The sequence below is a fragment of the Delphinus delphis genome, chromosome 2 (assembly GCF_949987515.2).
Source record: "Delphinus delphis chromosome 2, mDelDel1.2, whole genome shotgun sequence".
Lineage (NCBI taxonomy): Eukaryota > Metazoa > Chordata > Mammalia > Artiodactyla > Delphinidae > Delphinus > Delphinus delphis.
This window is the reverse complement of record NC_082684.1, coordinates 104,673,377-104,700,673: the sequence shown is the minus strand read 5'-3', so window position 1 is coordinate 104,700,673 and position 27,297 is coordinate 104,673,377. Positions and strand designations below refer to the sequence as shown.

At 50.4% G+C, this 27,297-nt stretch overlaps 1 protein-coding gene and 1 pseudogene across 1 annotated transcript in view; one reads left to right on the top strand and one right to left on the bottom strand.

Moving 5' to 3' along the window:
- Positions 1-25,510, bottom strand: part of HOMER2 (homer scaffold protein 2) — a 93,499-nt gene extending 67,989 nt beyond the window's left edge. Inside the window, exon 1 of the mRNA XM_060005354.2 lies at positions 25,285-25,510. Within this exon, the coding sequence (XP_059861337.1) occupies positions 25,285-25,289 (5 nt within the window). The 5' untranslated portion in view covers positions 25,290-25,510. The remainder of the gene's footprint in view (positions 1-25,284) is intronic.
- LOC132419722 (small ribosomal subunit protein eS27-like) lies at positions 4,418-4,949 on the top strand (annotated as a pseudogene).
- Positions 25,511-27,297: the final 1,787 nt, after the last annotated feature.

Here is a 27,297-nt window from a genome sequence, read left to right as displayed (position 1 = left end):
CCTGGCCTGAAAGCACAGCTCTACTGGGGTGAGCTTAAGGGCCAGGACTACGTTTTATGTGCCATGTCACAGCCAGAGCCTGGCACCCAGAAGACATGTCTTAACAAAGTGGTGAGAGAATTCCCTGGCAGTCCAGGGGTTAATATTCGGCACTCCCACTGCCGTGGCCCAGGGTCCATCCTGGTCGGGGAGCTAAGATCCTGTAGGCCGCCTGGCGCAGCCCAAAAACAAAACAAAAAAAACAAGGGGGTGAGACGGAAGGGTGCAGAGAGAGAACAAAAGGGTCCGAGCAAACAGGCAGTCAAGTTCCATTTATACTTCGTTAGGTTTGGAAGGAAATGTACACAGCATTGGTAGGTCTTCAGCAGACAGAAATAAGTGACTATTAGAAGAATGACATGTTTTCCTATCCCACTGTGCTCTGGTTATGATGAATCAGATGGGGGCTATTTATCATACTGGATCTTCTACAGGTTTTTCTCCCTTTTGGAAAAGGTCTGACACTCGACTTTTAGCAGACCCAGGCAGCTAGCAGGTGTCCAGACAGTTGGGGCCTACGTGTGCCCAGAACAGCCCGTGATCCTTCCCATATACCAAGGACACACTGCCTGTCCCCTCCGAAGGCCCAGATGGCCTGTGTGTAGACTTCTCCCCACTTCCTTTTTATCTCCTCCAAGCGCTCTGCATCAAGCTTCCATCCTCAGATTCACGGGTTTCCACGCACGCTCACATTTGCAGCGCAATTCGTGTGCCTCTCCCAAGGCATCTGGTTTTTAAATAGGAAATGCCTTTCCATGTCCTAGAGCAATGCTGAGATCCACTCACCAGATCTCGGCAGTACCTCGGAAAAGGTATTTCCTAGAGGTCCTGGCATGTATTGATCACCTGTCGGTGTCTGGCGTCGTGCTGGGCACTGACATACATAGCTCACCTCATTTTCCCAACAACCTTGAGAATCAGTGTCTGTGTCTTCATTTTACAGAGGAAAACAGGGGGAAAAGATTAAGTAATGCACCCAAGGGCACACAAAGTTGTCAGGCGGGAGTCACCTGGGTCACCTAAACCCAACACACCCCTCAGGCTCCCTTCCCACTTGTCCCAGGAGGCCCCACACCTGTGTTCCCTGACCCTCCTCCCCAGGCTGCCTCCCCTGCCACCATGTTCAGGCAGAAGCCCTCCTGAGGACCTCAGCGGGTCTCTGGGCAAACAGGTTCATCCTTATCCATCTCTTACCAAGGCTGTCATCCCAGGCCTTAAGGAATGATCCAGAAATCCAAATCCTGCTCACCAGCAGCAACCGCACAGTCCTTCCCAAAGTCTCCACAGTCAGGAGAAAACCCAGAAAATACCTCCTGAGTCCCCCAAACCTTCAGGTTCCTGGCCAAAGGCTCACAACTCCTAGAGGTGCCCCTGGGGCCTGTCTGGACCATGTTGATGAACCACCCACCAGGCAGTAAGATGGGGCAGCAGGCAGCAGCTGGCCCACCGGGTGCTTCAACAGCTGGCCTCCTGGGTGGCCACAGACAATGTCCATCTGGCCCACCTGGGTCTCTATGCAGCCACCAGTCACCCAAACAGGCCTCTTCCCACTGCAGCCCTAAACAACTAACTCAGGAAACCCCCTTGTCTCTCCAGCTCCTGTCCACACTCACCCCTGATCTGTGAGGCAGGCCTCCTCCTGACCATTCCAGAGTTCGTGCTCCCTATTGACCCTTCTGGACCACATCTACCCACCCACCGCCCTCTCAAACAGCACTTCCCCTGGGAAGCTAAGATTCTGCACTCAATTTCTTTCTTTTTTTTTTTATGTGGACCCTTTTTAAAGTCCTTATTGAATTTGTTACAACACTTCTTCTTTTTTTTTTTTATGTTTTGGTTTTTTGGCCACGCAGCATGTGGGATCTTAGCTCCCCAACCAGGGATGGAACCCACATTCTCGGCACTGCAAGGCGAAGTCTTAACCACTCCAGGGAAGTCCCGACACCCAATTTCAATGTGTGGGTTTCCCCCCACACCACCAAGCAACTGTCTGAGACACCAGCTGGGTGTCTCTGACACCATCCACCCGCAGAGAGGGTCAGATCCCACAGGTTACAGGTTCAGTCCCACAAGACCCCTGCCCGCCCCCACTTCGTATGTCAATCACAAGTCCAGTTACCACCTGTACTTCTCACCAGCTGGCGACAGATTCAAGGTCTCAACAGTTTGATTCATTTGCTAGAGCAGTTCACAGAATTCAGAGAAACATTTTACTCACTAGATCACTGGTTTATTCTGAAAGGATATAACTCGGGAACAGCCAGATGGAAGAGACACATAGAGCAAGGTATAGAAAAAGGACTCAGAACGTCCCTGCTCTCTCTGAGCGCCACTCGCCCCAAATGCCCACGTGTTCACGAACCTGGAAGCTCCCTGAACCCTGCCCTTTCGGGTTTCTATGGAGGTTTTGTTACAGAGGCGTGACTGATGACATCATTGGCGATCGACTCAACCTCCAGTCCCTCTCCCCTCCCCAGAGGTGGGGGAGCGTGGCTGAAAGTTCCAACCCTCTAATCATGTGGTTGGGTCCCCCATCCTCAGGTGCTTTCCCAGTCACCTCATTAACATAACAAGACACCTGTAAGGCTCTCTTCACAGGAAATTCCAAGGGTTTGAGGAGCTCTGTGCCAGGAACAAGACGAAGATCAAATATATATTTATTATAAATTATCACAGAAGCCTTCCCCAGCCTCTCCCTTCCAGGCCAGACACCCCTACCATCTGCCCTCGCGACACCCTGTACCTCTCCTGCAGAGCACAGCTGGATGACCAGGCTCCTCTCTACGTCTTCTTTCCTCCCTCAAAGTCCCAGGTCTTCAATCTCTTGTCATCAGACTCTGTCATCCTCTACCCCTCACTGCTGCTGTCAACCACCAACCCCGTGTCACTCCCCCTCGTTTCTGGATGATTTCAGGATCACAGGCCCTCTCTCTCCCGATTCTCAGTCATTTCGACCCACACATACATGATCCTTCCAACTGGCCTCCTAACTGCTTGAACCCCCCTCAGCCTCTCCAACTCCCTGTCAAAACCTGTCATTTATCAATATCTCCAAACCCGTCTATAATCTTCATTCCATGCGTCCCACCCTCTGCAACTGGCACCCAGTCACCCACCGTGCCCGGTTCCTACTCCCAGTCACCTTTACCTGCTCTATTGCTCATGGCATTTGTCACCTCTAATATGCCATAAAATTTACTTCTTTGTTACAGTTTGATTTATTGTGTGTCTCGTTCAAATGTAAGTGTCACAAAGGCAGGGATTCTTGTCTGGTTCACCACGTGCAGCACCTGGTAGACGAGATACTCAACAAACACTTGTTGAATGAATGACTTTTACTTTTGTAATTATTCAACCTCCATCTCCCCTGCTATACTGTAAGCTCTACAAGGACAGAGGTCAAATCCGTCTAGGTCACCCCTGGAAGTACTCAGTAAATACTACGTAACTGAGGGAACGGAGGAGCAAAGTTCATATTCAAGAACTGCATTGCTGGGCTAAACCCGCTGCTCGCAAGGGTAACTTCCACCCAGACTGCTTGGACGCAGCTCTGTTCCCACTGGCGGCCACCTGGATACAGGTGACCTAGATAAAGCTGTTGATTCTGATAAACCCAAGCATGAAGCATCAGAAGCCCATAGGCACGGAGATCTGAGCATAAACAGTGCTTCCTGCTGCTGCCATGCAAATATTTGCTCCCATGGATGTGGGGGAAGTTCATTTTACCTGTTACCAAGAAGAGTTTCAGAGGCTACCTGAAAAAGTTCATTCTAAAAACAGATTACCTAGAAGACGCTCAACCATGAACTTCCTCCCAGCAAAAGACACTTAACGAGATCCTATCTAGGTTTCAGATCATAATTTCAGTCTGTGACTTCCCCTTCAAGCTGCACTCATGACTCACTAGGTTAGTTTAGCCATTCGTGGGTAAGGGATTTGCTCTAGGAAAAAAACATACAAAGAAACCACACAATTTTTGTAAGATGCTCAAACAGAACCAAATGTCACTACTTCAGACTTAGTCTGACCTCTCCCCTAGGATGAAGGGGCTTGAAAAGCACTCCCATTTGTGGAGATAAAGTGCTGACAGGGAAACCAGTCCTGAAAATCACATCCCTCAAGCACCTTCCAGCTCCGGTTCCTGACAGGCAGCTCCTTCTATTACAGCCAGGAGAGGCCCAGCTACAGCAAAGCTGCCAGGACACTTGGGGGGAAAAAAGTTCTCGTGCATCTTTCAGACAAACAATGCAGGCAATCAGCTAAAGCTTGAACCCCTGGCAAGTGTGGGCGAGATCCTGATTCACAGCCAGAAAGCAGGTGAGAGCAACGTGGGCTTTGGCGAGCTTACCACCCTGCCCTGTGTCAAGATTAATGTCGACATAACTCATCCGACATAGACCCAGCCTAACAGGTTTACTTACTGGGGACTCAGATGCCTACTACGTGATCTGAACATTGTCTTAATAGATGTGATTGCAACCTACAACTCAAGAAGACTGAAGAATTAAGTCATTCTGAGAACCTCGACTGAAATCTGAGAAAAAGGACCAGAGAGAAACTGGAAGAGAGAAGGATGAGAAAAGGAATGGGTTCGGTAGATTCAGGGCAAAATCTGTAAAAAACTCAGCTGCATTCCGGTGGTGATGACTTCCCCACGAGAACACACCTCTTGCAAAGGATCTCCTTCATCCCTCTCCAGAGGAGGAGAAGAGGAAACACAAGAAGAAGCGCCTGGTGCAGAGCCCCATTTCCTATTTCATGGATGTGAAATGCCCAGGACGCTATAAAATCACCACCGTCTTTAGCCGTGCACAGTTTTGTGTGTTGGCTGCTCTACTGTCCTCTGCCAGCCTACAGGAGGAAAAGCAAGGCTTACAGGAGGATGCTCCTTCAGACAGAGGCAGCACTAAAAGCACCCTGAATCAAGATGAACGGGAAACCACCCCAATAAACACATTTTGGATTAAAAAAAAAAAAGGAAAGAAAGAAAAAGAAAACTCAGCTGCATGAACAGCCATGGGTTCACATCAGACTAAATACCTGTTTATTACCCCTGCCCTTTGGAAGGTGTGCTAAAGAGCTTCCTTAAACACATCTCTTTTCTTTTAAACCTCAAGTGGTACTTTTGAAACAAAGATTGTTTTTGTCATGGAACTGTAAAAGTCTCAGAGTAATACAACGTATATAACCACCAGCCCACTCAGAGTCCTGGCTGTGTGACGTTAAACAAGTAACTTAACCTCTCTGAACTCATTTCCTTATCCATAAAACATGAAGCTTAAATGAAATAATGCCTATAGATAATCAACAAATATTACTTCCCTTCCTCCTGGCAGAACTCAATCTTCTACAGAATCCAAGTAAGACACCACAATGACCGTCTGGCATGACCTATGTCTGTCCAGCAGACCATTCTGTGGCCTCACAGATAAAGAACCTGTGTAATTACAGAACAGGAAGAAAGCTGGGAAATAATCGGCCAGTTCTGAGATGCCACCATGGCTCCTGAGGGGAGGGTCATCCTCCAGAAGATAAAGTAGCCTTCTCTTCCCTGCAGAGTCTCCAGAAATCTCCACCAAGTACATATAGAAACCAGTGCCAATACTACAGTGGTTGGGAGGATGCAGATGTGGCCCGAGGACACGGTCATCTCACGTGTGCAGTCACGTGGCAGTGAAGGGACAAATAAGACCAACTAAGAATTCACGGGGCTGATACAAACAGCTGATGGATGCAGCCTCTCAGGGGAAAACTTGCATTATATCACATGACACCTTCAACCGCTTTCGTGACATTTCCAGGGCTGTGCCAATTTTGCCGGGTGCTTGCAAGGCAGCTGTTTGAAGCTGCATCCCTTTCTCTATGAGGAGAACCTCCTTGGGCACCCAGCCAAGCTCTCCCCCTGGGAGGCTCCCAGAGGTACAGTATGACCAGGCCTGGGCCACACAGCCATGCTTGGTGTACTCTACTTAATTATGTAAGGAATGAGGCATTGTTTCCTTTGTGGGCAAAGCTTTCAGAATATTTAAAATTCACGGGAGAAGCCAAGGAGTGGGTTTTTTTTTAGCTCCCTCCCTTGAAGTAAGGGATATGGCTTTCAATCAGGTTGTGGGATTCCAATTCCAATTTTCCAGAATATTCCATCCTTGGTGAAACATGCCTGCTTTAAAAAAAAAAAACAGGGATTCCCTGGTGGCGCAGTGATTGAGAGTCCGCCTGCTGATGCAGGGGATACGGGTTCGTGCCCCGGTCCGGGAAGATCCCACATGCCGCAGAGCGGCTAGGCCCGTGAGCCATGGCCGCTGAGCCTGCGCGTCCGGAGCCTGTGCTCCGCAATGGGAGAGGCCACAACAGTGAGAGGCCTGCGTACAGCAAAAAAAAAAAAAAAAAAAAAAAAAAAAAAAAAACCAGAGAAGAAAAAACAGGGAGGAAGCCCTGACAAAGGCCAAACTCGATTAATCATCAGTTTTGTCCCATGGGAGTCACTTTCAAATTTAGCGGATCAGATTCTGTTGGTGCCAAAGTCAGGTAGGAGCCCAACTATTGCTTGGGAACACGCTGGTTGCAGGGAGGTACAGGGCCCCCCTAAGACAGGAAGCGCTGCTCAACCCCAGGTCCAACTCAGTGCTCGTCTCACTCAACTCCACATCCTGGAAGAGATGCCACAGGCCATCTAGGTGGGCATCTGAGGGCCCACAAAGGTGGGCTCACAGCCCCGGATAAGACATGGGGAGGGGCTAGGCACACCCCATGGCAATGCCCAAGGAACACGTCCCCACACCTCAGAGGGGTCACCTGAGGCCCCAGGATGGGTGGAGGGCCCACTCCCTAAAAGGACAGTTAATGCACTGTCTCCAAAAAGGCAGGCACGTTTCCAGGGGGCCTCTGCACCCCAGAGCCGCACACCTGAGCATGTGCAGGGGGTTCATCTCTCCCAGCGAAGCTCAGCCCACAACACGGTCTTCCTGAGGACAGGAAAACCTGGCAATGCCCAGAGCTGTGTGCTCCTCAGAACAGGAAGGTTTGGACAAAGCTTTTGCAGCCATCGCAGGCCACCTCCTTCTGTCCCTGCCCTGTGTATATACCCAACCTGTAACAGGTGCCCTCAGGCTCCCTCAGACACCCACCCGGCTGCCTGTGTCTCCCTCCCACTGGCCGGAGTTCCCCCAGACGTGTCCACAAGAGCAAATCCCCCTCCTCCAAATGGCAGTGCTCACCTACATGGAAACAGCTCTCTCCTCCCCCTACCTCTTGGCCCACGTTCTCCCCTCTCTAAGCTGAACATGCCCAAATCCTTTAAACAAGTGGTTCTAATCTCTTTTTGAGTCAAGGACCCCTTTGAATATCTGATAAAATAACTACGGCAGGGCTTCCCTGGTGGCGCAGTGGTTGAGAGTCCGCCTGTCGATGCAGGGGACACGGGTTCGTGCCCCGGTCCGGGAAGATCCCACATGCCGCGGAGCGGCTGGGCCCGTGAGCCATGGCCGCTGAGCCTGCGCGTCCGGAGCCTGTGCTCTATAACAGGAGAGGCCGCAACAGTGAGAGGCCTGTGTACCAAAAAAAAAAAAAAAACTATGGCAAAAGACCACAAAAAACTATGGCCATCCTCCCTAGAAAAGCACATGCACATATACAATGCTCATACAGTTTGTGGGGAGGGGTGTTCACAGACCCCTGCACTGCATACAGGGACTTCATTTTAAGAAAACTTCCTTCAAATCATCCTCAGGAAACATGTGTCCAGACCCCTCCTGCTCTGCTCTCCCTTCTAAATTGGATGAACTCTGACACCCAGAACCAACTACAACATCCTAGATGCAGAGTGAAGCACACCCATCGCCTCTATTATAGCTATTTTCATACTTCGACTGAGGTCTTCAAAGTTTTAGCCAGCCTTCGAGACAACCACACCACCTGAGCGGACTCACGTGGAACTCACCATCAACTCAAAATCCCCAAGTCTTTCACATGCTCGGGAAGATGTGCCCCACTTCCCACCCCTTTACCTCGGGGAGAGCCAGGAGGCCACACCCTCTGAGTCACCCAGCATCATCCAGGCTCTCGGTCCTCCCTGCTCTGTTCATCCCCAAATCGGAGCCAGTCCTTCGCTCCCCCCCACACTCTCAAATCCTCTGTGGCCTCACTGAAGTCCTTGAAATCAGCGGGCACCAGCTGTCCAGCCAGAATATTCCCTTCACCTTCATGCCTTAACTGACCCTAGGCTGGTCCCTGAGGATAGCACTCCGCACACCACGCACAGCCAGTCTGCTCCTCTCGCCTCCTACAAAAGCAGAACACAAGGGGAGACGGGCGACTGGTGTCCTTGTGGCCCCCCCAGCACGTGGCTCTCTCTGAGTGCTTGAAGGCGAGACCATTCCAGCCACCTGCCTCCCCTCCCCACCCTCACCAGCCTCCAGGTGTTTCCGGTCATTGATCGGGGGCTTCAGCTCCAAGCCCAGCTGCTTCTTCCAGCCACCTCCTGTCACCACCACCATCCACACGGATAGCCCCCAGCACCCTGGACTCAGCCCCTTGACCTCCGCCAGTCCAATGCCTTCTTCCCCATGCCCTTCAGTGACTTCCCTTCCTTCCCTGAATGGCCCATACCCTTCCCACAGGCTATCACTGTTCCCAACCCCATGGGAATACCCTGCCCCTCAGCCTGATGCGTCCTGCCATCCACTTCCCATGCCCACATCCAAGCAACCGGGCAACATCACAAAATTGGGTGGACATGTTTCACTTTAAAGGCATGTTCTCGGACCTCAAACTGTCACTCTGCAATGGCCCACAAAGCCTGGGTTTCTCTGGGAGGCTTACCACCTGCTCCCAATTTCACACCTTTTTCTTCTTCTCAAACTTCCCACACCCAGTCCTCCACCCTTTTTTTTCAATTAATTAATTAATTTGTTTATTTATTTATTTATTTTTGGCTGCGTTGGGTCTTCGTTGCTGCGCACGGGCTTTCTCTAGTTGTGGCGAGCAGGGGCTACTCATTGCAGTGGCTTCTCTTGTTGCAGAGCACGGGCTCTAGGCGCGCGGGCTTCAGTAGTTGTGGCGTGGGCTCTAGAGTGCAGGCTCAGTAGCTGTGGCGCACGGGCTTAGTTGTTCCGTGGCAGGTGGGATCTTCCCAGACCAGGGCTCGAACCCACATCCCTTGCATTGGCAGGCGGATTCTTAGCCACTGCGCCACCAGGGAAGCCCCTCCACCCTTTCTGTGAGCTGATGACCTTGTCTCAAACATCATGGAGAAAACAGGAGGCTTGGACTGGAACTCATGCATCTTCAACCCCACCCAGACCTGCCTCTTTCAGCTCCCACTGTGGCCTCCTTCCCTCCTTTCCAGGAGAGGGTGCCTCCCTCTCCCCACTCCAAGGGACAGTTCTTCCCCTGATGCCCTGAGCCCCATGCCTGTCATCTTCTCAAGGCCTGGGCTCCTCCGTCACCTCGCTTCTCTTGGGCAGCATTCCTGCCAGCATCCGTGCATGCTGGAGTTTCCTATCTTAAATACCTTCCCCCTTTACCCACAGCCTCTCATGTTGTCTCATTCCTCTCCTCCCTAAACAGTCAACTTCTTGAACAAGTGGTCCACGCATCCCCTACGCAACCCCTGTTCCAGCCTCCCATTCAACTTCCAGCCCACCTGGTGTCCGGCCCCACCTCGTCACTGACTGGTTTGAGGTCAGGGCCACCAGCGGCCACCATGGCACCCAGTCCCAGGCCACTTCTCAGCAGCGCTTGACACTGATGCCCAAGCCCTCCTCCTGGAGATACGGCCCCAGTTCCTCCTCCCTCCCCGGGCGTTCCTCCTCTGTCTTCCTTGCTGGCTCCTCCTCTTCTACTGGCTCCTCGACAGTGGGTGTTCCTGAGCCCTCTCCCCCTCTGGCTACCCTCCCGATCCATCGTGGCCTCACGCAATCTACCTCCAGTGTGACCTCCGCTGAGCCCAAGCTGCGTACAATCCACTGCCTTCTGCCCAGCTCCACTCACAACCTCTGGCTCAACATGATGCAGTTACTTGACCTTGCCTCACCCACTCCACACCTAACCTGCTCCTCCTGTAGGCCTCCCTACACCTACTGTTTGCTTAACCCCCAAACCAAATGGGTCCTCTTTATGTTCTCCCTCTCCCTTAACCTTAGCCCATATCCAATCCCTCTGAAAGTTCTCCAAACCATCTGTGGAATCCGCCCACTTCACTCCCTCCCCTCTGCAACCTTAGGCTCAGCCAGCATCCTCTTTGAACTGGAACCCAGGAACCCGATCACTTCTTCTGGCTCAGGGCTCATCCTCTTCATTCCATTCTCCACAGAGCACCAGAAAAGTCTTCTTAAAAATTAGGAAGGGCCGTGTCGCAGGTCTATTAAAACCCTTCAGTCTCGGACTTCCCTGGCGGTAAGGTGGTTGTGATTCCGTGCTTCCAATACAGGGGGTGCAGATTCGATCCCTGATCAGGGAACTAAGATCCCACACACCATGCAGCGCGGCCAAAAATAAATTTTTAAAAAAACCTTCAGTCTTATCCAATCTCACGACATCTCAAATAAAAACCATAGTCCAGGGCTTCCCTGGTGGCGCAGTGGTTGAGAGTCCGCCTGCCGATGCAGGGGATGCGGGTTCGTGACCTGGTCCGGGAAGATCCCACATGCCGCGGGGGGGGCGGGCCCGTGAGCCATGGCCGCTGAGCCTGCGCGTCGGGAGCCTGTGCTCCGCAACAGGAGAGGCCACAACAGTGAGAGGCCCGCGTACAGCAAAAACAAACAAACAAACAAAAAAACACCATAGTCCATGCCACAGCCTATGAGGTCCCGTCCACCTTCATTCCTTCCTACTTCTCTCCAGCCTCAGACTGGGCACCCTCCCCTCACTGCTGCCAGCCAGCCCCACAGGTCTGATTTCAATTTCTCAAACATTCTGGGCAGCTCCTTCCCACGCTGGGTCTTTACACCTGCTCCTCCACCTAGAATGGTCTGCTCCTGTTCTTCACGTGATGTAGCAGCTTAAATGTCACCTCTTCAGAGGCAGCTCATAAACATACATTCTAAAGTCCGTCTCAGCCCTTGCTTCTCTCTCATGGCACTGAGCATGACTTGCAGTTACTTTATTTGCGGATGCTTTTAAGAGGTTTTGTTGGTGTTGTTGGGGGGAGGCGAGGGCTGGGAGGGGGCAGAGACAGGCGGAATCTGTCTCCCTCACTAGAATGTAAATTCCATGGGAATAAGAGGAACCATGTCTGATTTAAATCATTAAGTGTTAAAATGATACTATTTTGGATGTATTTGTTTAAAATACATTAAAATTTATTTCACCTGTTTCTTTTGCTTTTTTTAAAATGGACAATAGAACGTGCAAAATTACATATGTGGCCTTCATATTTCTATTGGACTGTGCTGGTCTGGTTCGCAAGGATTGGGGGGAAGCAGATTATGATATTATGTTGATATAACATTGTATTATAGGGACTTCCCTGGCGGTCCAGTAGTTAAGACTCTGTGCTTCCAATGCAGGGGGCGCAGGTGCGATTCCCTGGTCAGGGAACTAAGATCCCGCATGCCACAAAACAAAACAAAACAAAACAAAACATGCCACAAACAAACAAAAAAACCCATTGTCTTATAATCAAATGTTTTATGTGATAAACAATATAGAGGGGCATGGGCCAAGTATTCAGGTACACAGAAGACGGGTAGGTCAGGCTAGGTTAGAGCAGGCTGCAAACGCCAAACTAAAGAAGATGAAGTCATGAATCATTGCTACTTAGCTGGGCGCCCTGTGAATTGACCCACAGTCTAGATATTCTTGTCTGCGTAAGACTCAGTGCTCCCATGCCCTCCCTTCCCCTTCTCATACTTAGAGAATCAGACTCATCAAAAGAAATGAGGTTTTGTTACGGTCTGGTTTTTCTTACCATCTCAGCTTTGGGCCACTCCAAGACTCAGAGTGAGGTCAAGGAGACAGCGCTGTGCAGAAGCACTCAGTCCATCTTCCATGGGACACACCCTACATCAGATGGTGGGGGAGAGGGCACAGATAAGCCATCCCCACCCTGCCTCTGCCCTCAGGTGTCGAGCTGACCCTGTGGGTCACCACATTAATGTTCATTCCCTCCAAGAGATTATCTGCTCCCCTGGAGCAAGGAAATCCACTTCTCACAGAGGTTAATAAACTTACAGATCTCATTACTCAAAGAGGTCATGCTGGCAAGAACTTTAATGCATTTTTTAGAAATGGTCTGGAAGAATTACTAACAACAGAGCAGTGACTGGCTACTCAGAGAAGCGAAAGCAAAAAGGGGACTGATGGGGATGAAGCAGGCTCTCCCCTCCTCCTACGCAGCATCCCCGACAGCTGCGGAGAGCAAAGCACCTGGAATCCAACCAGGGTGGCCGTCTCTGACTGCCCATCATCTGGGTCTGGGACTGCTTGCCTCTGCTCCTGCCCCCAGGTCGCTTGGATGTTGGCAAGTAGTCTAGCTGTGGCAACTGGCACCTTTGCAAACTCACATTCCTGAATCTCCAACCAGTCCCTCAGGTTGCTCACAAATCTGTATTTGCCCCAGCTAACTCCCTGCCCCACCCCCAACAACCAGCTGTACCAAACCATTTCCTCTGTTCCCAAACTACCGCCTGGTTCTCAGATCAATTCCTTAGCTCACACTGAGAAGGAAAAGCCAGTTGGGACTTCCCTGGTGGCACAGTGGTTAAGAATCTGCCTGCCAAGGCAGGGGACATGGGTTTGAGCCCTGGTCCAGTAAGATCCCACATGCCGCAGAGCAACTAAGCCCGTGCGCCACAGCTACTGAGCCCATGTGCCGCAACTACTGAGGCCCGCACGCTCTAGGGCCTGTGTGCAGCAACTACTGAGCCCACATGCCACCACTACTGAAGCCCGCGTGCCTAGAGCCCGTGCTCTGCAACAAGAGAAGCCACCGCAATGAGAAGCCCGTGCACTGCAACGAAGAGTAGCCCCTATTCGCCGCAACTAGAGAAAGCCCACGCGCAGCAACGAAGACCCAGCACAGCCCAAAATAAATTAAATTAAAAAAAAAAAAAAAAAAAGCCAGTCGACCCAGCTCCCTCATTCCCCTTTCCACCACAGCCTCAAAATGCCTCCATACCTGTACCTTGCCTGGTCTCTAAGGATGACCCTCCCAGCCGAAAGCTCTTGTTCTAGTTCCGGCCTGCCTCCAACCTCACTGCCTCTCATCTTTCTCTAATGCCTTCAACCTCCTCCTTTCCCTTCCCCCTCAGACTTGCAACATGCTCAATTATGAAATAAAAATCAGCCTTCCTTCTACCCTGACTCATCCTCAAACTCACCTTCACCTTCAGCCAGACTTCTCTATTCCCCTACCACATGCTCACTCCTTAAATCACTGCAGATGGATTTCTGCCTTCACACTTGGCGGAAGCTGCTCTTAAAATCCATCAGTGCCCTAACACTCCCACCCTCACAGTGCATTCAGCAGCATGCACCTTGGGTCCCCACCCAGCTTTCTGAGGTCTTCACTCCTGTTGAGTACACCTCCCTTTTCAGCCTCCTCTTCCCTGGCTTCTGCGACACCTCTCTCCTCCAGCCTTCCTCCAATGTCATCACCTCTAAGACTCACCCACTGGCTTCTTTTCCTTCTCTTCAACTGTCATCCTTTCCCAGAGTTCCATCTTCACCTTCTTGACCCACTCTCTCCTTGGCTGATCAAATCCATCTCAGAGGTGATGGCTCTCAAATCTGTACCTCTGATTCTATCCTAATTGCTAAGTGCATTGCTAAGTGCTAGGGCTGAATTTCTACTGACAGAGGCCACTCCATATGACACACCACAAGTGGAAATTTACCATAATCACCCCAGACTAAACCCTCATCAATTCCCTCCCCAAAACTGCACCTCCTCTTGTGTTCCCAACCTTGGTTAATGGCACCACCATCCACTCAGCCATACCGTCTAGAAATATCCGAACTGCTGGCAGCTCTGCCTCTCCCTTTCTCTCATTCCAACAATCAAGAGCCGTGTGTCCACCTCCCACCTGACTCTCAGGGCGTCTCTGACCTCCAGAAAGTGCATCTCAAGAACACGGATTCTGCTTCTCAAACAGGCTTGAACTTGGTTTCCAACTCTGCCACTTCCTGGCTAGGAGCTTGAACAGATTACTGATTTCTCAAGTCCAGTGTCTCCAACTATGAAAGTGAGGGTTGTTGTGAGAATTAAATGAGATATTATATAGACACACTCTGCATGGTAACTCCAACCCACTAAGTTCTCATTAAATAATAGTTTAATTTGTGTCCTAACTTAGCGACTCTATAGGAAAGACGTTCAAGCTTTCTACCTCTCACCTCCAGCAAGGTGTCTTACATACATTTTTCTGTTTTATTGTGTTATGTTCATTCCTAGAAGCCGTCTCAGATCTGGAACAGAACAGGGCAAGGTTTATGTTACATAAGTCTGTGCCATATCTTCTTTCTGCTCTCAACATTTCTTGCCTGACTGTGGCTAGTTCCTATGAGGTCTCTTTCCTCTAATCTCTTAACTTTCTATGCAACCCTTCATTACCATCTCTGGAATAATTTTCCCAACGCAAGTAACATTCTTCTCTTCAGAACTGAAAGTGTTCCCTCATTATGTATAGACTGAAGTCCAATTCCATGGGATACAGCATGCTTCTGCCTCCTACCCCAAGTCACCTCTTCCGCTCTGAGCCCACTGCCTGCCACTGCCCTGGGGGTCAGGCCTCATTCTCTGGTACCAAGACTAACTGCTCCCCCCACCTCCAGCCTCACCCATGACTGGCTCCCTGCCACCCACAGGATGAAGTCCCAACCACTTGGCGCAAAGGCCTTTCCTTCATGTCTATACCTTCCTGACCCCTTCTCCACACTCACCATGTACTTCACATTCTTTCTCACCTCCCTGCCCACCACTAACAGCTAACGCACATCACAATGTGTATTTCATTTAATCCTCACAACCACACTATGACGTTGGTACTATTATCATTTCCATTTCACAGATGAGGAAACTGAAGGTCAAAGAAGGTCAGTATCTTGCTCCAAGTCACACAGCCAGCGAATGGCCAAGCCAGGCCTGAGTACAAGGTTTCTGTTCTTGATCTCCATACTCCACTGCCTCCTATGGGAAGCTCTCTCCATCTAAATGCTTCGCCTTGTCCTGCCTTTCTGTCTGCCTGGGAAACTCCTACTCGTCCTTCAAGACTCAGTTCCAAGGTCATCTCCTTCAAGAAGCCTTCTCTAACTTCTTGCAGAGTTAAGCATTTCATCCTTGTTCATATTTCAATACAAGGGCTAATCTCACTGCCCTAATTAGCTGCCCACCATCCATCTGCCTCAGGAGGGCAGGGACCCTGTTCTAACAACCTCTGTCCTCCTAGAGCCTGGCCCAGAGAAGGTGCTCAAGAGCTAGGGGATGGCCATTGGTCAAAGAGTCAAGAAAGCTACAGAATGGGCTTCCCTGGTGGCACAGTGGTTAAGAATCTGCCTGCAAATGCAGGGGACACAGGTTCGAGCCCTGGTCGGGAAGATCCCACACGCCGCAGAGCAACTAAGCCTGTGTGCCACAACTACTGAGCCTGTGCTCTAGAGCCCGCAAGCCACAACTACTGAAGCCCGTGTGCCTAGAGCCCGTGCTCGGCAACAAGAGAAGCCACTGCAATGAGAAGCTCATGCACTGCAACGAAGAGTAGCCCCCACTCGCTGCAACTATAGAAAGCCCACTCACAGCTACAAAGACCCAATGCAGCCAAAAATAAAATTAATTAATTTAAAAAAAATTTTTAATTATAAAAAAGAAAGCTACAGGAGCTGATGAACAGATGAAGGGTGATGACAAAGGAGTTCAGATCCATATAAGTGGGTGGGAATCAGAGATATGAGCCTCTGAAACCAACTACTGTCTAGTCCACATGGCCCCTGGTCCCATATCCCTCCCACGTTAGTCCACTAGGTAATGTTTGGTTGATGTCCACCTCCCCACTAGACTGCAAGCATCATGGGACCATGAATGGTCATCATTGTGTTTGTTCCCAGCACCTACAACAGTGCCTGACACAAGGTAGATGGCCACGATTCCTTGAAAGAATAAGAGAATGAATATACAATGAAGGGTTCCCTAACCAGCAACACAAATCCCTAGTCTGATGCCCACAACGGGGAGAGCTCCTTGGGTTTTTTGTCCACACTTGCACCTCCCCATGAAAGCAACTGGTTGGTAGACTGGCTTTCTTGTTGGGATGGGTGGGTCAGCTTCCTAACCTTCCGTGTCCACTGGCTGGTAACATTCCTCCACCCGCACGACTGGAGAGGCTTCAGTGATACGAACGAGAGCTTCAGAAGGCAAACCGCGTATTCTCCGGGTCACCCAGTGACAGGGAACCAACCTTGGCAGTACTCAGGACTGGCCAGCAGCTGAGGACTCAGGGGAGCGCCCAAGAGGATTAAAGATGAAGAATGGACCATTCCCAACCATGTACTCCATAAGGTACCTCAGGAGTACCTTGAGGAGTACACCTGCCAACCTCCTACCCAAAACGGAAATGATCATGATGATCACGGTGAATTTGGCCACCACTGATGAAATATTTATGTGTGAGACGTTGTGCTAAGTGCTTTACACACATTTTTCTCATTAATCGTCTCAGTCCTTTAACAGCTGAAGACAGTGAAGCTTAGAGAGATAAAATGACTTGTCCAAGCTCACACAGCCAACCAGGGGGGCTGGGGTCTGTACTGAGCCCCCCTGAGCCCCCCTGACAGGTGGCCTTCCATGACAATGGACTCATCTTGCTGAGACAGCCAGTTTTTTTCTTTTCTTGTTTTTTTGCGGTACGCGGGCCTCTCACTGTTGTGGCCTCTCCCGTTGGCAGCACAGGCTCCGGACGCGCAGGCTCAGCGGCCATGGCTCACGGGCCCAGCCGCTCTGCGGCATGTGGGATCCTCCCGGACCGGGGCACGAACCCGTGTCCCCTGCATCGGCAGGCGGACTCTCAACCACTGCACCACCAGGGAAGCCCGAGACAGCCAGTTTCATCTTCGGTCCGCTCGGAGGGCTTAGAGAGCTCATCCTCAGGCCCATGGCCTGAAATCAGCCTTGATGCCGCCTCCACCGAGACCTCCTTTTCCTGCCCTTTGGAGCCTCCCGAAACAGGCTCCATTCCTCTTCCCCAGGAGGACCTTTTCTCCATCACCCCACGCCCCCCCAGGACAAACAACTCTCCTGTTCTCCATTTATCTCAACAACCCCAATTAAAAGCTTTCCCAATTAAAAATCCCAAAAGGGATCCAATGCCTGGGCAGCAGGGTCTACAATATTCCTCATTAATTGGATCCCTGTGGACAACCCCTACCCCAAAACCCACAGACAAGATTTCCCCCAGAGCACAAAGGGAGGAAGGAGGACAAAGGGCTGGCTGGGCAGATCTGCCCCTCACTGGTGATCTGGACCAAGATCTCCCCAGGACAAGGCAACAAAAAAGGGACCGTCAGAGCCCCCCTGGTAGCTGGGTCTCAGCCTCAACTCGGCTGGGAGGCACCTGGGTACCAAAGGGTCTCTTACTGCACAGCTCTCAAGCTAACTGCTTTGGCTGGTGGCGATGCCTTATCCTAAGCTTTTCTGCATGGGGTGAGGGGGCGCCACGGTCCCCAATTCCTCAGAAGAAGAAGAAGAAGAAGAAGACAATCAACCAGGCTTGTGAATAAAACTGTTTAAAAAGAAAAAAAAAATCTCTAGTCGTTGACAAATGTCTAAATGTGTTCCCCACACGCGTATTTTTATTCTAACAAGCTAATTTGAAATATAATTTAAATAAATTCTACCAGAATGATACCATATGACTAACAGCACCCGGCGGCAGAACTTCTGGAGGCTTCATCGTACATTCAGCAGAGGTTTCCAACCTGACACTGTTCCCACACAACGCACACCCGCTATAGGACACCGGCTCCTGCTGCCAGCGCGTGCCTCCAAGCCTATAAATACGACTTGGGGGCAGCCTGCGTGAGCAATACCTGGAAGTGCAGACACAGAACACACGGGGCTTGGGGACCAGCGTCTCCAAACCCATGCGAATTTAGAAAGAAGCTCTTTGCCTCAATTCCTCTCGAGGCTGCTTTTTGCTTAATGTATCTTCATGCTAGAAAAAAACCAAAGTCTAACCCTCAAGACCACAAGGTCAGGACCTGTTACACCTGAGAGTTCAAATACTCTGAAAAATGCTTTTTCTCCATTGTAAATCTGTTTGGGGGCTGCTGTTCACTTTCGTCTGACAAAGGTGAAGGAAGTTTTTCTTTTCAAAGGGAAAAGGAGCTCCGAGCCCCACTCCATATGCCAAAAGGAAGTCTTTCTCCAAAGGTTTTAGACGCCAATGCTGGCTGAGTAACATGTCACAGGATTTACCCAGGTGTTTTTCTTTAATTGCCTGACAACTGAAGCAGGGACTGTACCCGTCCCTCCTGTATGTATGTCCCTGCCAATCCCCTCGCCAAGGGAAGCCTCTCTGCAGGAGGGGCCTGATGCCCACCAGACAAAGGGCTTTGCAGCAGAAGGGGTGCTCAGGGGTGGGCACGGGTGCTTTCTGCTTGTAGAGCGCCTTCTCCTCCAGGTCTTAAAGCAGAATTACTCTGCCCTGATATTTCCAAACAAGCAGAAACAGTTTGAGCAGCTGGGTCCTGGTCCACCAACACCCTTAGCAACAACGACGAATCCTTGGTGTTCTTACCAAGGTTCACTAAGGAGCAGTGACTCACTCAAAATTACACAGTCACTGCAAATTACCCAACGTTAATTGTGATCCTGGTTTCCTCTACCATTTCTTTCCTTCAGCAATTCACTTAAAGCAAACAACTGCTTTAAAAGATTATCAAAATGTCGTTTTTATTTTTTAAATTATACCCTGCCTTGTTCTAGAAAGGACTTAAGCAGGTTTGCAAGGATGTATAAAATTCAGCAAAATGACAAATCAGAAGTAGTTTTGGATTTAAATGATGATGTATATTTATAGTGATTAGTGTGGAAAGATGTCCATTCAAGGTATTTTAAGTTGAAAAACTTATGTTACAAAACAGATGTATGATATGATTCCATCTGGATAAAAATATACTTGTTTTATGTAGACATAGATCTAGACACGGAGACATATATATTCCAATACATGGAAAAGTCTGCAAAGACAGACATACGATTGCTGATGGAGGTTATCCCTGCAATGTGGGATGACAAGTAATTTTCACTTCCTCCTTTATGCTGTTATTTTTTAGTAGGGACATGTAACATTTTTATAATTAGAAAAAAGCAAAGCTATTTACATTTTGTTAAAAAAAAAAAGCGGTAGATGAAAAAGGGTGAAGGTAAAACAAGGGCAGGGCCATACAACTGAATGAGGAATAAAGGTAAAGGATGAGGTCTGATAAATTTGCTAAGGGGGACCGCACATCTGTCTCTTAAGTTCCCCAGAAGCCATTACAGAAAAGAAACCTAGTAATTTACACAAATCATTGAGTCCAGCAGACAAAAACAAACCACCTGCTCTGCTCTGGGTCCTCCTTCAGGAGACTGTGCACAGGCAGCAAACGTGCCCTCAATTCCATTCTAAAACCTTCAAGGCCAGTTGTTTCAGGACTGTTTCCAACAAGAATGATGGCATCTTCCCAAAGTGAGAGTCAACCCAAAGTGAGTTTTCATTTATTCCTATTCACTCATTCGTTCAGTACATATTTACTTAGTGTCTACCCCATGCCAAGTACTGTGTATTTTTCCATCTCTGACACTCAGGGTGACGCTAAGGGCTTCTAAATGATGAGGGTGATCCTACATGCTAATGGTCTCCCTAAGCATCTCCCCATAGTGTACTGGGGCATCTTTCCTAAGTTCCCCAGATAGTTCCTCTGACACCCTATGGATTACAATAGTTTGTTGAAACTCACACATAAAGCTGGTACTTGTATATGTGGTTTATCTCCTCTTCCTCAAAACTCCACAAGGGCAGGAACTAACTAGTAGGTTTGCTCATCCCGGATCCCCAGTAGACTCTCCAACTGCCTTACAGACGAAGAGACTGAGTGAACCTCAGAAAGCTTAAAAAACCCACAACAGGGGACTTCCCTGGTGGTCCAGGGGTTAGGACTCTGCATTCCACTGTCGTGGGCCTGGTCGGGGAACTAAGATCCCAAAGCCGCACCGCGCAGCCAAAATAAATTAAAAAACAAAACAAAACAAAACACCCCACAACAGGACCAAGAGAAGACAAGTTTCCTCAATATATCTGAGAGACTGTTATCTATTTTAGTCAACACAAACCCCAAAGAAAAGTCTGTAATTTGTAGGAACTATGTAATTAGGTGTGATTCAGAGGGAGTGGAAAATGAAAGGAGAAGGAATGGTCATCAGAAGAAAGCTAATCGGTATAGATTACCAAAAGAAGGCCCACGGTGTTAGATAACCAAGATGGTTACATCGCAACGTAATCTTGGCTGAACAAAACAAATGAGTGTAAACTGAAGCCAAACAGAAATACAGTAGATCTTGTTTGTAAACACTGACAAAATCATCCACAAGCCACGACAGCAGACAAGCTGGCTTTTCTGTTAGCCTTCTGCAGGCGGGTAAAAAGGTAATTTACAACCCCAGTGATCGGGTGAGAGCCGACAGCCTGAAAATGAACCCAAGTCACAATGAAAGCTAAATGGCTTGCTCTAGCATTAAAAGAAAACTGCATCCAAATGTGATTTCTTTCTCTCTTGGCCCTTGCAACTCTCAATTTAGTGTGCTATATAAAAGGTAATCCACAGCTTCCAGGCCGTAATCCAAGCAAGGCTGCCCACCACATTCAAGCATTAACTCAATCAAAAAATTTATTGGGGACCTATTAGGTGCTAGACACTGGGCTAGCTGTTGGGATTCACTGGTGAAAAACAGAAGACCCTGTCCTCTAGGGATGCTACTGGGGAAGGCAGATGATAAACAAGGAGGTAGAACTCAAACGACAGCAGGTGTGCTGTGGTGAGCAATTGTGGGAACAAAGTGTGGCTACTGTCAGCATTTAACAGGGGTGGTCAGGAAAGTTCCCTGAGCAGGAGCTCCTGATGTCAAAATGCCAAGGATGAGAAGGAGGAAGGTATTTGCAGAGTCAGGGCAAGAACATTCCAGGAAGAGGGAAGAGCAAGTTCAAAGACCTCCCAGGCAGGGCAAGAAAAGAAAGGAGGCCAGTGTTAGCAGAAGGCAGTGAGGGATGCCCAGAGTGACTGGGATGGCGGGGCACAAGCCAGCTGCCTGTCGGCTGGAGGATGCTTAAGGAAAAGAGTGATGTGACCTGATTGAAAAGCCGATCACTCGGGCTCCCATGTGGAGAATGGACTGGAGACACCCCAGAGTGGAAGCTGGGGGGACTGTTAGGAAGTTAGTCCAGGAAGGAGGCTACAGTGGCCAGGACTAGAGTAGGAGCTATGATTCTAGGGAAAGGAGAATGCACCCCAGATAATATCCCAGAAGTAGAACCCCTGGGACCCACTGACAGCCTGGATGTTAGGGGTAAGGGAGAGAAGAATCAAGGACGACTCTTGCAAATGGGTGGACGGTGGGGCCATGGACTGGGATGGGGAAGAAAGAGGGTAGGAGAGATCTGGAAGGAATATCAAGAGCTCCATGCGTGGACAAGAGCAGGAAGCCCTGAGAAAGGGCTGTGTTAGAAATACAAACATGGGAGTCACCAGCATATAGAGAGTATTTAAAGCCATGGGGGGACTTCTCTGGTGGCACAGTGGTTAAGAATCCACCTGCCAATGCAGGGGACACGGGTTCGCGCCCCGGTCCGGAAGGATCTCACGTGCCGCGGAGCGGCTGGGCCCGTGGGCCATGGCCGCTGAGCCTGCGCGTCCGGAGCCTGTGCTCCGCAACGGGAGAGGCCACAACAGTGAGAGGCCTGCGTACCGCAAAATAAATAAATAAAAATTTAAAAACTTAAAAAATTTTAAAAAGCCATGGGGGGTGGGGGTGGGATAGGATAACATTACCTAGGAAGAGAGTGTTGACAGCAAGAAGGAAGCAGGACAAGTTCCTAAACAACCCACCCCATCACACTGAGGTCAGACAGAGGAGCAACCAGCAGCGAGACTGAAGAGGAGCTGTCAGGAAGGGAAGGGGAAACCCAGGAGAGCGTGGTGGGAAGGAGGAGGGAGTGGCCATGGTGGAGGAAGGCTGCTGAGAAGGGCAGGAAGACAATGACAAGGTCATCAGTGACCGAACAGTTCTGGTGAAGAGGTGGGGACAGAAGCCAGACTGTAGACTGTGAAGGGCTAACAAATGGTAGGTGAAGGAAATGAATGGAGACAGTGGGTTTGGACATCTCTTTTGAGATGTTTTCAGGTGAAGGGGAGCAAAGAGGCGGAACAGAAGAAGGACAGGGATGTAAAACGAGAGATGCTAAAGCTGTGCTGTCCGATATGGCGGCCACTAGCCGCTTGTGGCTATTTAAACTTGAATTAAAAATTCAGGTCCTCGGTCGCACTAGCCACATTTCAAGTGCCCCAGAGCCACATGTGGCTGGTGGCAGCGGTACTGGACCATGCAGATACAGAATGTTTCCATCAGTGTGGAAAGTTCTACTGGACAGCACTGAACTAAAACATGTTTGTGCACTGATGGGAAAGACCCTGGAGAGAGAGGAAGGTGAGAGAACAAGAAATGTTCCCTGACAAGGTGAAAGGGGATGGGATGAATGGTCCGCCAGGAGGGGTGAGCCTCTGGTAGAACAACAGGTGGGAAGGAAAACACAGGAGCAGCTGCACACGGGACTGTAGGCATGGCAGGAAGATGAGGCTTTTCCTTGGACTGTGGCTCTATTTTGTCAATGAAAAGGGATGCAAGGTGTGCATGCGGAGGAGAGAGAGGTCTGAGAAGGGGAGAAGGTATGAAGCAGCTTCCTTGGGAAGTGAGAACACAAACTTACTGGGGAAACCACACACTTAATGCAAAATACTTCTCAGAAGAGAAGCGGGAAATAGCAGTGAACATCTGAATGAGGAAAAGCATCTTAAGTGGGGAAGAGATAAACTCAGGGTTTTTTTGTTTTTTTCCCTTAAATCTTGGTCATGTCTAGACAGTAGAGCCATGGCAAAGCTGTAGGATCACAGCAAGACTTTCTACTGGCTGCCCCTTCTTGGTTCATCCCCCTCCATCCTACTCAACTCTCGGAAAGGATGACATTGGTTCTATTTTCGGTTAAAATGGCTCCCTCCACCCTCCTCTGTCTGTACTGCTTACCCAGCCCTTAGCTCCATCTCAACTTACAGCCATGGTTTGTACGTTCAAATAAATTATAGAAGAGGTGGATATATTAAAATGGCAGAAGTAGGTAGGAGTTACAAACCAACCGTTACCTACAAGAAGTGAGTAATAGATATTTATCAGATGATGTTAAAATTACATGAAAGGCATATTCAATGTTTAAACAAAATCTCCAAGCTACTCCTCCCTGCTTCTCTACAAACAAAAATTATTTTCTGACATTTTCTTTAAGCTTTTATGAGTAAACGTTTTCATTTCCACAGAACTATTTGTTCTCAACCACAGAACTTAAATATTTGTTTTTGATCATGCAAGTGTGTTGGGTTGGTTTTGTGTTGGCTGGGGGGAGGGGGGAGAGAGAGTGTTAAAATTACCCAGATCCCTTTTATCTTCCATCTTGAGACCTACATCTGCGAACTCCTTCTTCCCATACTTTTTTTTTTTAAAGTATGAAATCTGAGAGCCTCAAAGCTTCCCACTGCACAAAGAGCAGCCCTTTCATCGCTGACCAAGAGGTCACTGGCAATGTTACAGAAAAACTGCTTCCCAGCCAGGCTGCCTCTGGTAGAATCACTCACACCTTCTGCATGTGTGAAGTCTGGATCCGCACCAATGTCTTAAGCAAATCTCCTGGCCCCTCTCTGTCCCCCCTGACCTGCCCATGTTGGTCTGGAGTTCTCACACTGCCCTTCTCAAAATTCCTCTTGACCTCCCTCTGTTTCCTCCAAACACTTTACAGACCACACAGATAAAATTCACTCGGTAGAATTACTCCAGAAACTTACCTGGAGTAAAGTAAGGAGTAAGGTGCAACAAAGCCACTGACCCATGAGAGCTGGGTCAGGCCACCAGGACAATCCTTCCCCTTTCCACTCCTCACCAATCCCATACAGGAGAGCAAGCTCTCTAGACCCACCCAGCAGCAGTCTTTGGGTCTTGAGAAGCTGTTTGAAGGCCGCTAAACTTAGCAGCAGGGGACACAGAGACTCAGGAACTCTGGCTCACTTACCCACCCCCCACTCCCAAGCCCACAGTCAGGCTGTGGCTTCCCCTCTGCCGATGCGCTCAGCGTCCTTCTACAAACACTCATCAGCTGCCTGCCCAACCTGGGAGAAATCACCCCACCACTTCAGGCCTCAGTTTCCTTATCTGTACAATGGGAATAGCAACCGTTCCCTGAGTGTGCACAGCACATCATCAATATGGGCTCACATCGGGTAAGCAGATGTAAGGAGTTAATTTTGTGATTAGCACAGCGGCTGCCTGACTCACAGCGCCTACTGCTCAGAGAGATGCCAAGGAGAAATCAATTCTGCTTTTTAAATTACTTTATATACTCAGAAGCATTAGTCACTTCGACAGAGTACTTCAACTTCTCTCCTGAGCATCGACTCAGTTGTTTCAAAGACTGAAGCCTTATCTACACATCCTCAGTCATCTCAAAGCAGACTCAAAGTCCACTATTACTACACTGGGGATTATTATTATCTGGTGTGTTCCCTTTCCAGGAAAACTTCGATTTTCATTTTGTTTGTAATAAACCCAATCGTGCAGAAAGACTAACTGCTTCTTAAGACTCCAGAACACAGGCCCTGGAGTTGATCGCGCCCGGAGCGAGGGGACCACGGAATGGCCGAAGCACGGAGGCCGGCCAGGGTGCCTGTCCCCGCCCGGTGCCCCCGCGCCCGTGCCCGGGCTGCCTGGGAGGGGAAAGGCCACGGGCGCGGAGCTGAAAGTCCGCGCCCAGGCCGGGGTGCCCCTGGCCGGTGTCCGCGCGCCGGGCCGGAGGGCGCGGAGTCAGGCGGCCTCAGGCTCTCAGGAGCCGACTGCTCGCTGGCTCCAGGGTCCCGGCGCGGGGTGTAGGGGCGCGCTCGCTCTCGGGGCTCCGAGCCCGGGAGACGCGAGCCGCGGCCCCGCAGCCCCTCTGGGGTTGCGCGCGGCGCGGTCTCACTCACCCCATCTCCGGCGCTGCTCCGGCTGCCGCTCCGACGGGGCCTCTCGTGTTCGCTCTCCGCCCGCTCTGCAGCCGCTCCCCGCGCGGCACATGCGGCAGCCCGTGCGCGCCCGGCTCAGCCCCGGCGCCGCTCCATTCCGCGGGGCTGCGCGCCTGCCGCCGCCGCCGCCGCCGCCGCCGCCGCCGCCGCCGCCGCCGCCGCCGCCGACACCAGGCGCGGGCGGGCGGGCGGGGTCTTGGTCGCCGGGGGCTGGGCTGCTGTGCTCGGGCGGTATCCGCCCCGCCCCGCTCCCGCCGCCCGGCTCCTTACGTAACCTCTTGGCCCCCGGGGCCGGCGCCCAGCCGAGGGGCTGGGAGCGCGGCCGTGTGTGCTGCGTCCTCCCGGCGCCGCCCCGCGGTCTCCACCCCCCTCCTGAGCACACCCCCTTACCTTTGAGATTCGGCATTGGCTCGCCCCCGCCCCACGCCCACCCGGGGGCTCGGCGCAGTGCCGCGAGCAAGCATCCAGCCGGCGGGGATTCAGAGGCCCGCTCGCAGCTGGAGGGGACTTGGGGCGACCCTTAGTGTGCAGATGCTGGAACGAGGCCCCAGGAGAGGAAGTGATTTGCCCAAGGTCACACATTCAGATCTGAGCTCAAGGTCTTCAGAATCTGTGATGGGCACGGCTATGTCCCTCCTTATAGCCCCCTTTTATCTTGCCGCCCACCGCCAGGTGGGTGGCTCAGGGTACCCCCACCATGAAATTCTGGAAGCCAGCAGGGCAAGGAGGATCCTACACCCGCAGCAGTGTTCTGGGCTCTTCCCTGGGTAAAGATGGGATGGGGGCTTAATCAACTTGGCTTAGAGCAAGGGAAATGGAGATGGCAAAAGTGGAGCTTAAAGAAGTGCAGTCTTAATCTCCTTTCCACGTATCAGGTCCGGATCCCCTACTAAAGGCCGACACTGGGACTAACCTAATCTTCATCCCCCCTCTGGGCCTTTCGCAGGATCATTTTCTGCTGAGAACATACTGCCCACATGAGCCTGGGCAGGATTTTTTTACTCAGGACAGTAAAAAAGTCAAGGAACAAGCATATAGAGGAGGGCCAACACCCCAACCCTACCCTCATGTCTCCTGGGACCACAACTTTACCTGCTAACCCTCAGGGTCTTCTCATGTGGCTAGCGACTCCCTGTGAGTAATTTTCTCAATTACAAATCAGATCATACCACTCTTCTTAAAATGCTCCAGTGGTTTCCTTCCCACTGTCCTTGGGATGAAGACAAGATACTGAACATGGCTGTAAGGCCCTGCCGCATTGTAACCCCATTGCCCTCTCCAGCTTTTTCTCCTCTTATTTTCTCCCCTTGCTTTCTGCACTCCAGCCAACTGGCCATCCTCCCTTCAGCCCATGCCATTCTGTCAGTCTGGGAAGATTTTGTCCTCTCTTGTCTCTGACACCCCAGCCCCTTTGCCTAGTCCATTCCTACTCATTTTCAGATCTCAGTTAAACTGTCACTTCCTTGTGGAACACTTTACCTAATGCCCCAGACAAGACTGTGAACTCCTGTACTTTTTCTTCATTGAAATTATTGTTTGTAATTTATATTTGTGAAATTATTTAGTATGTCTCCCAGGCACATCTGCACACTCTATGAAGCCATATCTTTTTGCCCATCATTGTCTCTCCAGTGCCTCGAACTGTACCTGAAAGTCCTCTATAAATATTTGTTGAGGGCTTCCCTGGTGGCGCAGTGGTTGAGAGTCCGCCTGCAGATGCAGGGGACACGGGTTCGTGCCCCGGTCCGGGAAGATCCCACATGCCGCGGAGCGGCTAGGCCCGTGAGCCATGGCCGCTGAACCTGTGCGTCCGGAGCCTGTGCTCCACAACAGGAGAGGCCACAACAGTGAGAGGCCCGCGTACCACACACACACACACACACACACACACACACACACACACACACAAATATATATATATATATTTGTTGAATGAATGAATTAGCAAATAGGTTGGGCCACAGATACACAGAA